The sequence below is a fragment of the Panthera pardus genome, unplaced genomic scaffold (genome assembly GCF_024362965.1).
Source record: "Panthera pardus isolate Hobbes unplaced genomic scaffold, ASM2436296v1 HiC_scaffold_8, whole genome shotgun sequence".
Classification (NCBI taxonomy): domain Eukaryota; kingdom Metazoa; phylum Chordata; class Mammalia; order Carnivora; family Felidae; genus Panthera; species Panthera pardus.
In genome coordinates this window covers 25,943,383-25,960,948 of record NW_026527013.1, presented here as the reverse complement: position 1 = coordinate 25,960,948, position 17,566 = coordinate 25,943,383, and the positions used below count along the sequence as shown (strand labels likewise).

The following is a 17,566-nucleotide window of genomic DNA, read 5'->3' as shown; positions in this document are numbered from 1 at the left end:
GTAGTTTATAAAACATATACAGAATAGTCAACAATGATTAATGACAATAATTTCTAATTTAGAGTTTCGAGATTTTTTTGTAGAACATATGTAATATTATTAGGTCTTGAGCTTGCAAGCTCACATATACATGATTACCTAAGCCTATTTTGCCAGTTCCTAATTAAAAACCAAACAAACAAAAACAAGAACAAAAAAAAAGCACCTCCTAACTTTATCAGAATTGGTTGCTGCCCAAGAACTATAAAGATATCCCCTGATACATGAAAAAAAAAAAAAAAAAAATTTAATTAGAAGTTCTGAGTATCGACCTTAACATTTTCCACTTACTTCTATATAAAAGCTAAGATCAGAGGTACACATATTTGTAAACACAGAAAATAATTTTATTCATTCTGCACTTCAAGCGTCTAATGCAGGATCTGGCACATAGTTGGTGCTCAATTAATGCTGGATGGATGGAAAGGGGAGGGTGAATGGGGATCTTCACAACTGAAGGAATGTACAAGTCAATGGGTAAAAAGTACCCCATGCAGTAACAAGAAAACCAATAGTGGCTATACATTTTTGGCAAGAGATAATGCAAGCTATCCAGAAAGAAAGGTCACAGTATCAAGAACTAATAAAGGATTTTTCAGAGAACAGAAATGGCTGGCCTTGCTTTCTCTGATTAAAGAAGGAGATGTACACTATAAAGAAAGTAGCTTCTATGACATATCCAAGAGCTCAGTGGGCTGTTAAGTAAACTCTTGGCCAGGGATGGGGCATGACACAAACATTAAAAATAGAGGCCCCATATTCCCAGGAAGCAGTACTTGATGGAAGAAAATGGTAGTAGAGTTCTTTGAAAAATATATTGGGGGAGAAACCAATTATTATGCTATATGTATAAACCAATGCTAACGTTGAACTTTAGCAGTTTCCTGTTATTTAAATAATTAAAATTTCCATATAACAAGGGATATCTAACCAAAAATCATAGCATTAAGAATTACAAAATAAAGGGAAGCTTTCTTTTAAAAGCTGGGATTTAATGGTCTATGAACAGCATGCTTTTTGTTCCAAAAAGTGAAAACCTTAAAATGCTGATCTCTCTATCCTGCTTGAGGAGTAAAAGGATACCATGAAAGAAAAACATTTAAGTTTTTTACACTACCTTTTTCTGTGCTCCCATTTATTTTAGGTAAGAAGTCATCAACTTGTATCCCTAGGATTAAGACAGTGTATCATTGCCTGATCAAAGAAAGAGTTACTTTAAAACTGGTCTCACGGCATTTTTGTATTCCTATTTGCATTAAGACAGTATAGAACATTTTGAATTTATTTTTGCAAGAAGGGTTCAACGGGCCATTTTCTATCCACTCAGAGAAAAAGCTACAACTGCCTAGAAGCCTTCCAATGAACCTCAAAAGAAAAGAATCCTGCGGTGCTTGTACTTCTCTTATTTAAATATCTCTAAGTAGAGCTTCTCAGACGCACAGATTTCATCTTAAAGCCTAAACAATGGTGCCCACTGGTGGCAATCAAGCATATTTTTATAGAAAATTTTCTAGGAGTGTGGATACATTCCACCTAATACATAGAAAATAAGTACCCAATGAGACAGTAAATACCAAAAGTTCAATGATAAAAATTCAGCTTTAAATAAGAAATTTGGTGACACACCTACCTAAGCTGCTGCATTCTTTAAGAGTTTTCTCCTGAAGATGTTCTAACCGTACTGTAAATAAAAGTCCAAGAAAAAGGTATTTCACAGATAAAAGAAAAAAAAAATCAAATCAAATCAATTTCTGGATTAGCTAACTTACCTTGTAAAGCTGTTAGCCTCTCATTGGTAAAGTCATTATCAGCTTGCAAAGCTTCTATTTTTGCCTGGAGCTCCTGTTCTTTTTCTTCCATTTCATCTATTTTATGTTGTAATTCTTTTTTCTCAGCTTGTCCCTTCTGTTGGATTTCTTCTTGTTTTCCTTCTGCTACCTGTTGAGAAAGAAAAAAAAAAATCAGTTATTTCATAGTCTGAACTTGCTTTTAGAGGCCCAAAGCAGGGCTGCTTTTATTCACATAAACTTCTAACAAGAATATTCAATATTATAGAACATATTTGTAAATGTCAAAATGATGTCAGAAGTAGTCTGCATTGGGGTCATGCTTCTAGGTAACTAGAAAAGAAAACCTTGTAGCAGGCAAGCAGGCCTAATATGTAAAGATAATGGGTCAAAATTTAAAACTCCACAGTTTTCAAGAGGGAAATATATAAAGTTTTCCCCTGAAATTACTATTGTTTAATCAGTTTGTAAGTTCTAAAATGTAACTTACTCTGAAATTTTAAACCAAATTGTGTTCAGTTGAAGGAATGATGATCATAAGCACTTTTCAAAATGACCTCCTTTTAATAAGACCAATCTTTAACACTGTTAGAGGTTCACCAACCACACAGAGGATGCCCTGGTCTTCTCTAAGAAATATTTATCTTCTAGCCACTGAATCATGGTTTGAATGATATAAAGACGGGACTTCACAAACTCAGTTATAACATTTTAAAGGACCATCTAGACATTATGGTCTGGTCTGCCCTTATCCTAAACGTCCTACAGCTAACCTACAGGGAGCTGCAGCTGAGCAGTTAACAGCATCCCTAGAGGCTACAAGGGTCCACTGCAGATCACTCCAAGGTCCCCTCTGGGCTTGTTCCAGCACTAACATCTGCTTTTGGGGCTGCCCAAGGAGAAGCACATTCAAGTTTTCAAAAGGTCTAAATATCTTGGGGTTTGTGGATTTGCATCTACTTCCTGTTATATATTAAAAGATGCCTGTTGTGAAGTACTATTTATTTCCTTCCAAAGGAAATATGTCAGCTTTTACAGTCTTTCAGCTGTCTCTGGCAATGGGGTTTGGGCTAATTGGAAACTTATTTTTACTACAAATTTCAACCATTATAAATTTTATATTGACAACTATTCAGCAATACCTAACATCTTAATCTATCCAGTGTGTTAGGGACAATTAACATATTTTCAGGTTGAGGAAATACATACCTTTAATTTATCAGATAAATCTTTAATCTCATTTACTGCTCCATTATATTTATTGGCTAATTCTCTTAATTCTTCCTGAGTCCGTTCATTCATTTCCTTCAGATGGGTACATTCATCTTCAGTATTACTCAGACTTCGCTGTAATTCAAGTTTACAGATTACTGATTTAGAATAAATGGCGTGTTTTAACTTCAACTTGTAAAAAGTATAATTCTATGGGCTGTTCTAAATTAACCTTCATAGAAGACTGAGCTAAATAACATAAGAATTTTAATTTACTTTAGGTATATACTAAAACAGAAAATACAACAAAAAATTTGAAAAACGAAACAACAGAAAGGGGGCAGGGAGGAAAGGATGTTACTTTTATATAACTACTCTTTTAAAAGGCCACTGAGAATGACTTTTAGCCTTGAAAATATTTTAAGCTTAACAATTCCTGAAAGCAAGTTTAATAATATGCACAATCAACTTAATAAGAAAAATAGAAGACAACCAGCAACTTTCTTGCATGTCAAATTAATGACACGAAAGTGAATCAGTTATTATGAGGCTTTTACAGAAACTATTACTATACTATATGCCATATAGTATGTACTATATATGGTATTTTTATTATTGTATTTAAAATGGGCATTTTAACTAAATCCAGTAACAAATAACTTCTGTAGTAATTGTGCAGTGGTTCAAAGGGATGACCTCCACTATCAACTAGGTCATTTTTAAAGCAATGAGAATCACATTTTGATTGTTCCTAAAAGACCTAGAAAGGACCGTAGAGATATTTTCGCCTTTGACCTCCAAAGTTAGACACAGTTTTCTTCTCTAGAGGATGGGTAAATAAGAATAGCGGTGATGTTCTCCACCTTACAATGACTATCCTCAATTTGAAGAAAAACAAAACTAGGTGACAGGAGATCGATTCCCTGGCACATATCATGGTCCACTGTGTGAAGGCTGAATCCTAAGCAGAATGCAAATTCTAAGACTCCTTGATTACCCTTTTATTTGCCCAGTCACTGACTAGGGACCACAAGCACCAAAACTCACATGGTTATGCTGAAAATCCTTAACAATAAAAACAGCATACTAGTAATATAACACCCAAGTTTAAAATGTCCTAGAATATGAGCGATTTTAGGCTAAAAATTTTTAATCATACTACCAAAGTATATTTGTTAAATTAAAATACCTCAACTTCTGAAAGTTTTCTAACCACTTCAATTTTCTCCTGAAGAACCCGCCTCAGGGACTCTTTGGCTGTCGTCTCATAGTTGTGTTTATCCTCCTGTAATGCTATAAGTTCCTTCCGTAAACTATCTTCTGTTTGATTCTAAGATTAAAAGATACTTATAATTATAACCAAGTTATTGTTTTTAAATATTTATCATTTGAAAAAACAACACATTATCATACTGTTTGAGTTTTATATTAAGGTATCACTAAATCCAAATGATGTTGGCCCTGTATTAACTGAAGCTTGAAGCTGTATTGAAAAGTTTCATTAGTGAATTATGCCTTCACAAATATATTAATTCACATTTACAATTAAAAAAGTCAAAGGAAAATAAGAATTTCTCAAATGTACAAAATGAATTGAGTCTCCAATTTTCATATTCTCTGTAAGCCATAGTATTTCCATTTGTGTACAAAAATGATCTCTTACTTTCAAAGGGGCCCAGCATTTTAACACAATGGTTAAACCAAAAGGAATAAGAGTACCCAGAAGAAAAAGCTGATTCCAGCTCTGAGACAGGAAATATACAAGATGAGTCTGGAACATCTTGTCTAAAATGACAGCAGGAAGCTATGAAAGCCTGCTGAGACTGTACCAAAAGGACTCAGGCACCAAACTGAAAAAGCTATGGTTCACCAAAGATGTGATAATTTGAACAACAATAAGAACAACAAATGGAATAGGTTGAAACACATGAAATATATTTAAATCTAGTTTGGAGAAAAGAAAAACACTTCGTGGTCATTCTTTGGTGGATGACAAAGAACTAATTCGTTATTTTGAAATCCAGTAAATAAAAAGAGAAAATCACTATCCTGCCTTCCCTAAAAAAAAAAAAAAAAAAAAAAAAAAAAAAAGACTTCAGGTAACAAAATAGTTTGAGAGGGGCATAAGAGAAGTATTTATAGAAGTCACCCAGCTATAAATGAAGGAATGACAGCACTAAACCTAACCATTTTTGCAACCCTTAATAATGGATTAGGCAAGGGACATCAAAGATTGCTAATATTTCCGAAAGAAGGACAACTAGACATTATGGTGCCTTTTGGTGAAGGTACACAATACTATTCATGAAGTATTGTTGGCAAAAAAGAGATCAGATCAAATCTCTAGATCAAACTACCAATTTATGGTGTGGGAGGGGAGCTAGAAGAATCGTTAAATAACAGTCTAGGTTGAGGGAAATTATAGAGGACAAATGACCCAGTTTCTCCAGCAAATATCAACTGCGATAGAAAAAAGAGAGTTATACGTGGATATTCAATATACAATTCTGTCCTTACATGTATGTTTGGAATTTCTTATGACAAAAGACTTAAAAGAATGGAGAAAATGTATAAATGTTTTAGAATGTACTCAAAATGACAAAGAAATGAAGCTACACAAAAAACTATGCATTTTAATGCATAATTTATGCTTTTTTCTTTATGAATCCTTACTTGAGATTAATACCTACTTTAGAGCATGCCTGTAATTGGTTTCCCATAACTTCTAACCGTGATAAGAGTCTATCTTCATCTATTAAAGCCTGTTGAAAAAAAATTAAATATAAATAAAATCCCAGGGTAATTAAAAAATAACACATATCAAAATGGTTGCTATCGCCAAAAAAAAAAAAGATGTAAAATCATAAAACTGACCAACATCCACTGTAAAATGCTAAATTTTCAATATTTGGTCATTAGGAAATAACTGCCTTTCCCTGCTAAAAAAATTCAGTTTTGGTTTAATCAACATTTAAGGAATATTAAACTATGAATATAAAGGCATCTGTAATACCTGCCAACTGGTATCTGAAGCCTCTTGGGTGATGGCTAGTAGCCGCTGAAGTGTGGCTAACTTCTGTTCCAACATCTGTTCCCGATGTAAGGCCTCCTAATAATACAAATCACAAAAGAGATTCTAAAGAACTCAGCATGATCCCTTGAAGAGTAATCAATTTTTAGCACATTCTCATCTTATATCCCACTTTGTATCTTACTTTCAAGCCTGATAAATCTCGTAAGATATATATAAACCACATCAGTTTAGCCTCACTTTCTGGTCTGTTAGGGGTACTCTAGCTGCACCTTCCACTGTTAACAGAAAACAAGCCCCCTGTTTTTGTTTTCTTTTTACTCATAATTCGCAAGAGTGACTTTAAAAAGGAAGCATGGCTGGTTCAGTCAGTAGAGCATGACATTTGACCCCGGGGTTGTGGGTTCAAGCCCCAGGTTGGGCATACAGCTTACTTCCTTCCTTCCACACATACATACATAGGAAGAGTGAGTTTAAAAAAAAAAAAAAAAAAAGGAAATCCAGAGTAGAAGAATCCAACAAATGTTCAACCCTGCATTTTATATATATACATATTTTAAAAAATATATACATATCTTTCAGCACTAACTCATTCCAAACTAAGTCAAACAATGTGGTCAGTAGCAAAGATACTTCTTAATGGCTTAGGTGCATGGATATGACATCTAAATTAGAAATGTCTTTTAGTTTTTCCTTTTAAGAATGTTATATATATAAACATATATACTTAAGAAGAGAGAAAGACTGTTTCACTATCATAATCTATTGCATTGTCAGGTGTTCTGATTCTCTGAGACTGTATACCACTTAGCAGCAATCAAATATGCCGAAAATAAGAGTCCACTAATGTAATTAAGGAATCAAGGAGTTATATAACTATTTGGCAGCTCCAAAGGAATATTTTTCCAGAGAAGGACATTGGCAAGCAAACCTTATCTCTAGGTCACTTATTAACATTTGATAGCTGTTAAGAGGGTCTCCTTCACTAGAAGTCAAGGTGAAAATGCTCACACAGCATTCAGCGGTGGTTATGGCACATCTTTAAATTTCACTTTCTTCTATTCCTGTCATTAGCCAAAGAAGAACACTTACTACCCTAATACCTCTGGAGCCACCTCAGCAAAGAAGGGTATGCTTCAAACACATTTCTTGAGATTTAAAGCATGCATTTATTGTTGTCCACATCCTTGATACATAATGATTAGAGAAAATCTGACCTAATTAAGAGTTAGCGGTACTGTTTTTTAATATAATTGTAAAAGTATAGATTAAGGAATCTAACAAAGGCCATAAAACACAACTTACACTTAAAAGAGATGAGCTGCCAAGTTTATTTTAAGCTCTTAAAACATTCCTAATATCCAGGAAATTACATTAATGCTGCAAAAAGTTTTACTTAAACACAAAACCACCAAATAATCACTACTCCCACTAGGTGGTGTAATTTCACCTTTTTTTAACTCAATCCCATTTAGAGTTTCATAATTCCATGAACCACATCCTAATAGAAATCTAATAATATTTCCAGTTCTTTACTTTTAGTTCTAAGGCATAAAACATATCTACTCCAGTTTTTATTCAAAAGTTTTACAGTTTACGTAAGAATTCCAGCAATTCACAAAGATGTATATAGAAAAGATAGCACAATATAATATTCTCTCAAAAATCAGAAAAGAACAATTAAAGACATGCCCACCTATGAATATGCAAAGAACTGACAAAGGTGGAAAAAGTACTGAGTGAGTCAGGACATTAGATCGACAGTCCATGATGACTGGTGAGTATATAGTGTATATAGCCTCGGGAAATCATTTTTATCTAGATGAGCCCCATATTTCTCATGTGAAAAATGGAGGTTAGACCAGATTAATCTCAAAGTTTTCTTCTACTTCTAAAAATAAGAGAGATCTGGGTCAATTAATGTACCTTCCTATTGAGTGGTACACAAATGCTAACATGTATGGCATACACTTTAAGTGCCAGGCGCTGTTCTAAGTGCTTTACATATATTGGTTCATTTACTATTCACAATTCTGTGAGGTAAGTGCTATTATTATACCCATATCACATATTAAGAAAATGAGGCACGCAAAAGGGTTAAACAACTTTCCCAAAAGGTCAGAGGTTAAAGCCACAGATCGAGTCCAGGGAATTCTGGCTATGTTTTGTGCTGTTAGAAATTCTACTTAAATTACAAATGTGTAACAGTGCTTTTCTATGCACCGTTACATAACACCCAGTGGAAGTAAGATGTGATTAGTACTTTGACAATTTTCACAGACTTGTACATTCTTAACTGAGGGAGAACCACTTTTAGTGATTGATTCCTATAAAAGAACGTAGGAGCCAGGATCACTGGTTTGGTCCTATCATTTTTAAAAAGCAGTTGAAGACTTATGAATGTAAAATGAGTCACCCAAAGTTACAGAACTCAGTGGCAGAGCCAAGATAAAAAGTTCAATCTCTAAATTCCTGATCTAGGATTTTTCTTCAATATGCTCCCTCACCAGAATAATAATAGGAACATAATCTAGCCCAAATCTCCCCAAAATCAAGAGGGGACACACAAACACACACACACACTTGTTTCCTTTTTAAAGATTTGAAAGGCTTTTTAAATATGGTATTAACTTCTTCAGGAGCCCACTCGATGTATCTGCCTCATCAAGATATCTTCCAACAGACTCAGCAGCACAGCCCAGTGGTTAAGGGTACAGATTCTGAGGTCTGACTGTCTGGGTTCAAAGCCCAGCTCTACTACACAGTGTGTAATATTGTGTAAATTATTTAACCTTCCAGACCATCAGTTACTCTCTCTATAAAAATGGGAATAAAATATGTACCTTACAGGATTGTTCTGAAGATTAAATGAGTAGAGGCAAAGAGCTAGAGTCTGGCATATAGTAAGTACTATGTAATTATTTGCTATTAAGCAACCAAAATCTCTCCAGGTTTAATTTTCTTTAGAAATCATCTATGGATGGGGGGCCTGGGTGGCTCAGTCAGTTAAGTGTCCGACTTCGGCTCAGGTCATGATCTCATGGTTTGAGGGTTCGAGCCCCGTGTCAGGCTCTGTGCTGACAGCTCAGAGCCTGGAGCCTGCTTCAGATTCTGTGTTTTCCTCTCTCTCTCTGCCCCTCCCATGCTCACACTCTGTCAACCTCTCCCTCTCAAAAAATAAATACACATTAAAAAAAAAATTTTTTTTTAAATCATCTATGGATAAAGAACTATGTTGACACTTCCTCATATTTAAATAACAAAAACTTCTCTTGTACAGAACCCTATCTTTTCTAGACTTAATAATCCTGATTCTTTTATCCTTTCTTCACAAGACCTAATTTTAATCCTTTTTTTTTTTTTTACTTTGAAAAGATATTTCTTTTGTACTTGTAGCCAGCCAATATTTCTTTAGCCTGTATTTGTGAACTAGCAAAATCAAACCTAAGTTGCTTAATTCTACTTTTAAAAACTAAGAATTTTCAAGATTTACTTTTACCTGTAGATACTGAGAAAGCTGGAATAGTTCCTGAGAGTACATACTTGGAGTGTTAGCAGCAACCTAGAAACAAAATGACACAAGTATCAATAGTCACACAAAACATTCATAAAAGACATTAAAGCAAACCAAGTCTTTGAAATGTCTATTTACTGAAGTATGCAAAATAAAAATTATTTTTAAGCTTAACCAGTTCCTTTCATTTTCAAAACATTTCTGTTCCGTGTGTAGAATTTGTAAATGGTGTTATATTTCACTGGCCAGTCTGAGATTTATAAGCAGGGTGGTGGAACAAGTACTACTCATGGAAACATTCCTTGATAAACCAAATCACAAGCACAAGGCAAAGGCAAGACAGCCCTTTCTTAATCCAGAAGTAATAACTCCTAAATCAACAGATCTATATTTTCCCCCTTTAAGATCCATTGTTAAACAGTTCTTCAATATGTCAACAGTCATAATTCATTCTGAGGCAGCCATCTTCAAAATGTTATTTGTATGTGAGGGTATGGGAGAGACAGAACAGGAAATATAATGCTTTGTCCAATGGCCAGAGGCAATGGAAATAGGTTTGTCTCTTTAAAAAAAAAGAAAAGAAAGAAAAGAGGGGCGCCTGGGTGGCTCAGCTGGTTAAGCATCTTAAGCATCCAATTTCAGCTCAGGTCATGATCTTATGGTTTGTGGATTCAAGCCCCGCATCGGACTCAGTGCCGACAGCTCAGAGCCTGGAGCCTGCTTCGGATTCTGTGTCTCCTTCTCTCTCTGTTCCTCCCCAACTCATTCTCTGTCTCTCTGTCTCTCAACAAATGAAAGAAACAAATAAACATTAAAAAAAAAAAATTAGAAAGAAGGAAAGAAAGAAAAAGAGAAAAAGAAAAAGAAAGAGAAAGAAAATAGCTTTGTCTTTTTTTTCTTCTTTAAACTATAGGTAGGTTTAAGAAGAAAAAGATAGTAAATAATAGTATTTAAACTATAAATTGTAGAAAAAATACTTAGAATTCAAGTGTATTAGGAAAAATTACCTTCTATCAGGGTTTCCCCCAAGTGTGGAACATATAACCATGGCATTATTTCTCCGCACACACACCCCCCCCCCCCAACCAAAGAAGGTACTAATAGGCTGCTGTTAACATTTACTCATATCAATACTACTAAGTCTTATGTATTAACTTATTAATGATGTTAATAGCATCATTCCCAATTAAGCTCAGAAAGCATATATTTTTAAATATGCTAACTAGAATTCAGAGACGTGGCATTATTTTTAAAAGTTAGTCTTATATTGGCAAGGTCATTATTTACTTCTGAAATAATTCTTGGTATTGCTGAACTTGATGATTAGCCACTTTTACTTCTAAAAAAGGAATTTAACAGAGAACTTCAGTTTCAGGCAGGCTTTCAGTCTTTATCCACATGGAAGAAAAAAAAATGTAAAATATTTTCCCAATAGTTTAGTTAGTACACTAAGAAAAAACATCTACATTAATGTCAAAAGACATCTTTTTTTTTTGCTATGAAGCAATGATATCTATAGTTTATTACACCATTATTTCTGAGGAAAATACTAACAAGTAATTATCACAAAGTTTCTGACCAAATCAGATTAAATAAAACTGCTTTTCAAGGACAATAAAAGAACAATTCCTGTAAACCCATATTTCTGTTATTTCTATGGGTAGGTATATGTTGGGTGAATATTTGGGTAGAAAGCTTTAATAAATATTTCTAGACATAACTGTATTCCAGAATAAACAGCAGTAACTAACACTTCGTACCTCTGGCTAGGCACAAAACAAGTACTCCTAGTCTATACAACCAGCCATTTATTTGAGATAACAAAAGCTTTTTCCTAAGAAACATCCACCCTAAATTCTCCAGATAGAGGACTGCAATAACCAAATATCTATATACACTGTATGTATTTTGTTACAGAAGAAAAATAAGCTTCTAGGTAAAGCATATTAAAAACAAACAAAAACATTTTGCAAAGCAATATAGCTGAGTTGGTTTGTAAAAAATCATTACTAACTTACTTTGTCAACAGGACTTGGTAATGGAGCATGGATGACACTGAAAAGAAAAATTTAGAATTTTTATCTAATTTCCTGACAACAGAGGAAACAAAGTAGGACAGTACCAGAATATCTTAAACCCCAAAGTTGCTACACTTGCTTTCATATAATTAAAAGAATGTGAATTATTTTTAATCCTTCATAAATACATAGCATTCTTAGAAAACAAGGTAATAAATACACAAATCTACTTTTTACACATAATATATTTTTAAACACAAATTCAAAATTCAAAACGTATTAAATGCCTTTTGAGGATCCACTATTTAACGAGGACTCTGGCGAATTTCTGGGCTCTACAACTTCTACATATCCATTTTTAATTTTGGAATCTGTAAGTTACATTCTTTTAAAATTAAATATTCCTATACACAAAGTCTTAAAAACCAAAGTTCTATTTGAAAGAAAGCTATAATTTGGAAACTTGCTCTAGGAGAAAAATTTTAGCTAGCCAAACAGTATTACTGTTCCTCTCCACCCAGCCCCTTCACACATTAACAAATGAAAGCTTAAATGTAAGTAGGAAACTAAACTCAGTATACCTCTTTAAAGCAGCAAACAGACAGTATAATTGGTACTAATTGCCTCTTCAGCCTTATAAAGTACTGACAGATAGGCAGTATAGTGTATCAGTTAAGTATGCAGGCTCAGAAGCCTGGGTCCGAATTCTGGCTCTACTTACAAGCTGTATAATCTTGGGCAAGTTACCTAAGCACTATAGGTCTCATCTTCCTCCTCTATAAAATGGGGATAATCATAAAAACAAGCCCAGGGGTTACTGTATTAAATGTGTTAATATAAATAAAGAGCTTTAAACAGTACCTTTAACATAGTAGCACTTGATCCTACTACCAGTTCCATGAGAACACAGCAGCTAAGGAAGCCAGGGGCCCTATCTTACAATGCCTGTAAGCTACTGTATGGGGGTTGGGGTGAGTAGAGAAAACACGAAGCAAGGCTGCTACCCACGTCCCCTCCCAGTGGCTAATCACTCCATATCCTAGACGCTACTCTGATAATGGTCACCTTGAAGGTTGACTAGAGGAAAGCTCCTAGATTCAACTGGTTAATTATGTGTAAACTAATGAGAAACTGATCTATGACTTAAAAATAGAAATGACAATTCTAATCCCACTGTAATAACCACAAACATCCTAAGTACTGCTTCAATTCAATTAGTCACAAATACACTAAAATGCTGAATAAAATGGAATATTAAGAACCAGCACACCCTTCCCTTCTGAACACACATGATCCTGTGCAGACTCCCATTGAGATCATATAACCCTTTATATCTTCAATTTCACATGTGTGTTTTTAGGCACTGTGACCAATTTACCTCTGGATGCCCAGAACCTATCACAACGCCCTGGAAAAGCTGGTGCCCAATGAAGGTTTAAAAAATTATGCCAACTTTAGTTTTTCTCTCTACCCCATAAACATGGGATAGATATCTTAAACATAACTTTTGTTTTCTTCACTATACAAGTAATACATATTGATTATGTGTGTGCAGTAAAGCAAGAGAAAATAAGTAAAAACTACCTAATGCCAGCACCCAGAGGTAACCATTTGGGGTATATACCTTTTTCTCTATAGATACGCACATATAGGCAAATGAACTTAAGAAAGTCTAAATAGAAGCAAATAGTACTCATGGTTTTTTAATTCCATTTTTCTTCGTGACCAAAGTACAAAATATTCTGTTCTTATGAACATTTAGTTAGCCAAAGGCTGAAAATCCAGTTAAACATTCCATAAGTAATATGTATTTGTGTGTGTATAGTATGTATTTTACAGAACCTATCTTGGATATAGACGTATTCTGTTTGGATTTTAAGAAAAGTTCATATGGGATATATCTGCAATAAGGGAATGCAGAAAAAGAAAACCATTATTTAGTGTTAGGACTGCGGAATTACAGGCAATTTCTCTGTTATCACTTAAAAATTATTTGTACAGGGGTGCCTGGCTGGCTCAGTCAGTGCAGCATACAACTCTTGATCTCGGGGTCATGAGTTTGAGCCCCATGTTCAGTGTAAAGATTACTTTAAAAAATAATATTTGTGTGATATAATAAAAATCAAGGAAGAAAAAAGAATCTTTTTTTTTTCTTTTGAGAAAGAGAGTGCAAGCAAGGGAAAAGGCCAGAGGGAAAGAGAGAGAATCTTAAGCAGACTCCATGCTCAGTGTGGAGCGTGACACAAGGCTCGATTCCACAACCCTGGGATCATGCCCTGAGCAGAAATCAAGAGTCGGATGCTCAACCAAGGCACCCAGACACCCCAATAACCAGCTTTTTGAGAACTATCTAGTGAAGATCTTAAAAGCATTAAATGCTATGTATACAATGTATCTGAAACTCTAAAATTCTGGTGTACTCAAAAATATCTTGATTGCTATAAAAGATTACAGTCATAGAAACAGTCAATGATTATCATGTGCTTAATATATGCCAGGTACTACACAAAACTTTTAGTGCACAAACTTATTTAATCTTCCTCATAAAATTCCTGCTCCACAAGTACTACTGTTATCTTCATTTTTCATATGAGAAAAGGGAGGCCTGCTCAAGTCACAGAATAGGTGGAGTCTGGCTTTGAAACAGACTATCTGCCTCTAAAGACTATTCTGATCTTCCTCCAGCTCTGGAGAAGTGCCTGTCCCAAATTCGTCTTCTCCAGAAAGTCAGCCAGGTTGTGTACAAAGAAATTGGCAGCAAAATTCTAAATGCTAATATTTAATCACATAAGAAAAACCAAACAATAAGGAAACAAGGACAAAGATGAAAAGCATTGGGGAAACAAGGGCACGGACACAATTCACAACATAGACTGAGAAATTCACATGCCCTACTAGATGGAACCTGAGATTACAGATAACCCTTTATATAACTGCTCAAAGTTTTTAACTCCATAAAGAAAAATCTCATTATCACACAGAAACATCAAGGTTTTTAAGAAGTCACACATCATTAGATGACTAATAGTTATTCTTATTTTTAAAAACTTAACCCTTGACTCATAAGAGCTGAGTCACATTAAAGCTTCCAAAGTAAACTGTATTTTTAATAATTAAACTATAATATAGAATAGGAAACAGATTGTTATGAATTTTAAATGTTTAGGGGCACCTGGGTGGCTTAGTCGGTTAAGCGTCTGACTTCGGCTCAGGTCACGATCTCACAGTGCATGAGTTCGAGCCCTGCATCAGGCTCTGTGCTGACAGCTCAGAGCCTGGAGCCTGCTTCAGATTCTGTGTCTCCCTCTCTCTCTGCCCCTCCCCCACTCCTGCTTGTGCACGCGTGTGCACTCTTGCACGCGCGCTCTCTCTCTCTCTCTCTCAAAAATAAATATTAGGGGCGCCTGGGTGGCTCAGTCGGTTGAGCGTCTGACTTCGGCTCAGGTCATGATCTCGCAGTGAGTTCAAGCCCCGCGTTGGGCTCTGTGCTGACAGTTCAGAGCCTGGAGCCTGTTTCAGATTCTGTATCTCCCTCTCTCTCTGCCCTCCCCAGCTCATGCTCTGTCTCTCTCTCTCTCTCTGGCAAAAATAAATAAACATTAAAAAAAAATTTTAATAATAAATAAATAAATATTTAAAAGATTTATTTAAATAAAATAAAATCTTTAAAAATTTTTGCCTTGCTTCAGATATCCTTAAAGCTAACAAAAATTGGTATCTTCTTTTTTTTAATTTAATTTTATTTTTTTTATATCTGGGATAATTTTGCCAGAGGTTATATAGAGAGAATTCAAATTTTAAAAAAAAATTTTCAATGTTTATTTATTATTGAGAGACAGAGAGAGATAGAGCATGAGCATGGGAGGGGCAGAGAGAGGGGAAGACACAGACTCTGAAGTAGGCTCCATGCTCTGAGCTGTCAGCACAGAGCCTGATGCGGAGCTTGAACTCACAAACTGCAAGATCATGACCTGAGCCGACATCGGATGCTTAACCAACTGAGCCACCTAGGCGCCCCAAAAATTGGTAGCTTCTAACTGAAGCAAAATATATAGTAATTCTAATGAAAGCACAGACTGTCATGGTAATAGGAGAGCCTCTCTGCTTTCTTTTTCATTCTTTCCTCTCACTACTCTACTTTGCCTTCAACTTACTACTTATCTTAACCTCCCATCCTCAGATCTTTGTCTTTGCTTTTGAAGGATAAAAAGTATTATGCTGGGTATAGAAAAAAGCTTCTGGCATATTCAAGGTCTTCCCCTCCAATAAAAAAATGGTTTAATTAATGATTACTACATAATGATAATCTGTGAAAAACTCTAAGATTAAAATGTACTTATGTTTAGATCTTAACATTTACATTTTATGAGTAACTCTTCTCTTTCATATTTGTCTTCCTCTAAGTAATCTTTCCACTGCTTCAGGAAAAAAAAAAATGCAGCATTGGAAAATCCCTCCAAAATTCCCATCAAAATAGGCTACTAACTATATCAACACCCCTCAAGGTCCTAAAAGATGATGACACTGGCATTAACTTCAGAGGGAATTATACTTTAAGAATCCTCTATTAAATGCAGATCAAAATACAGTTATCACTCAGGACACCCGGATGGCTCAGTAGGTTAAGCGCCAGACTTGATTTCAGCTCAGATCATGATCTCAGGGTTCGTGAGTGGAGCCCCACGTCAGGCTCTGTGCTGACAGAGCAGAGCCTGCTTGGGATTGTGTCTCTCCTCTCTTGCTGACCCTCTCCCATTCTCACCCACACGAGTGTGAGCACTCTCTCTCTCAAAATAAATAAATAACCATTAAAAATAATATTTTTAGGGGTGCCTGGATGGCTCAGTTGGTTAAGCATCCAACTCTTGGTTTCAGCTCAGGTCATGATCTCACAGTTTGTGGGTTCAAGCTCTGCATCAGGGCTTGGGATTCTCTCTCCCTCTGTCTTTGCCCCTCCCCTATCTGTACTCTCTCTCTCTCTCTCAAAATAAACTAAATTAAAAAAAAAATTTTTTTTTCATACAGTTATCATTCACCAGTGACTTACATACCCTAAATATTTTAAAAACAACTAATTGGGGTGCCTGGGTGGCTTGGTCGGTTAAGCGTCCGACTTTGGCTCAGGTCATGATCTCACAGTCGGTGGGTTCGAGCCCCGCGTCAGACTCTGTGCTGACAGCTCAGACCCTGGAGGCTGTTTCAGATTCTGTGTGTCTCTCTCTCTCTGCCCCTCCCCTCTTCATGCTCTGTCTCTCTCTGTCTCAAAAATAAATAAACGTTAAAAAAAAAATTTAAAAACAACCAATTATCCATCAAAATATAAACTGTAAAGTTAACTATGGAAACAAAATAACCTGCCTCCTTATACATTATTATTTACTAGAATTGTAAATAACATGAAAAGGAATTAAAATGAAGTATATTATATTGTAAAAGTACTGCACTAATTTTCTACCATTAGAATAATCCTCAAGTGTTAACAGTATACCATCATCTAGAATATTATTAACCAAGGTAGTTGAAACAAAAACTAAATTATACTCACTCTGAGCGGAGCCGGGCTTCCATACCATCTGGTAGAAAAAGTTTTATTGTAGAAACAATACACCCATGGGTAACTGGTTAAAAAAACAAATAAGATGGATAAAGTAATTTTTTAAAAATACAAACATTCACATCTCTCATATTCAAAGATATATTTTATTCTTAAATGTAATAACTTCCAGGAAAGAAAAAAATCTGGTGGTTTAATGACAATGTTTATTCCCCTGGAGAAAGTCCCCTCTATTCATTCTGAATCACAGTCGCAAGGCAGAATTACAGAGAGAATTGTTAAGTCCTAGCCTCCAATGCAGTGACAGTCCATAAAAGGTCAGCTGAATACATGGAAATACAATTGAGGTCAGGAAATGCACTTTCTCTGCCATCTGTTGGCATCAAAACCTAACTCCAACTATTCCCCAAT

The 17,566-nt window shown here is 35.2% G+C and overlaps 1 protein-coding gene across 31 annotated transcripts in view; it reads right to left on the bottom strand.

The window, feature by feature from the left end:
* SLMAP (sarcolemma associated protein) overlaps positions 1-17,566 on the bottom strand; it is a 148,728-nt gene that overhangs the window by 51,515 nt on the left and 79,647 nt on the right. For 10 of the 31 annotated variants that reach the window (XM_019469965.2, XM_019469970.2, XM_053898067.1 and 7 more), the window contains exons 3-10: positions 17,147-17,219; positions 11,602-11,638; positions 9,569-9,631; positions 6,052-6,147; positions 5,729-5,800; positions 4,228-4,368; positions 3,036-3,173; positions 1,809-1,977 (exon numbers count right to left, since the gene is read on the bottom strand). In XM_019469965.2, the coding sequence (XP_019325510.1) occupies positions 1,809-1,977; positions 3,036-3,173; positions 4,228-4,368; positions 5,729-5,800; positions 6,052-6,147; positions 9,569-9,631; positions 11,602-11,638; positions 17,147-17,219 (789 nt within the window). Of the gene's footprint in view, positions 1-1,156; positions 1,208-1,669; positions 1,721-1,808; positions 1,978-3,035; positions 3,174-4,227; positions 4,369-5,728; positions 5,801-6,051; positions 6,148-9,568; positions 9,632-11,601; positions 11,639-17,146; positions 17,220-17,566 lie in introns of all 31 variants that reach the window. The other 21 variants (XM_019469959.2, XM_019469957.2, XM_019469969.2 and 18 more) reach the window with 3 other exon arrangements.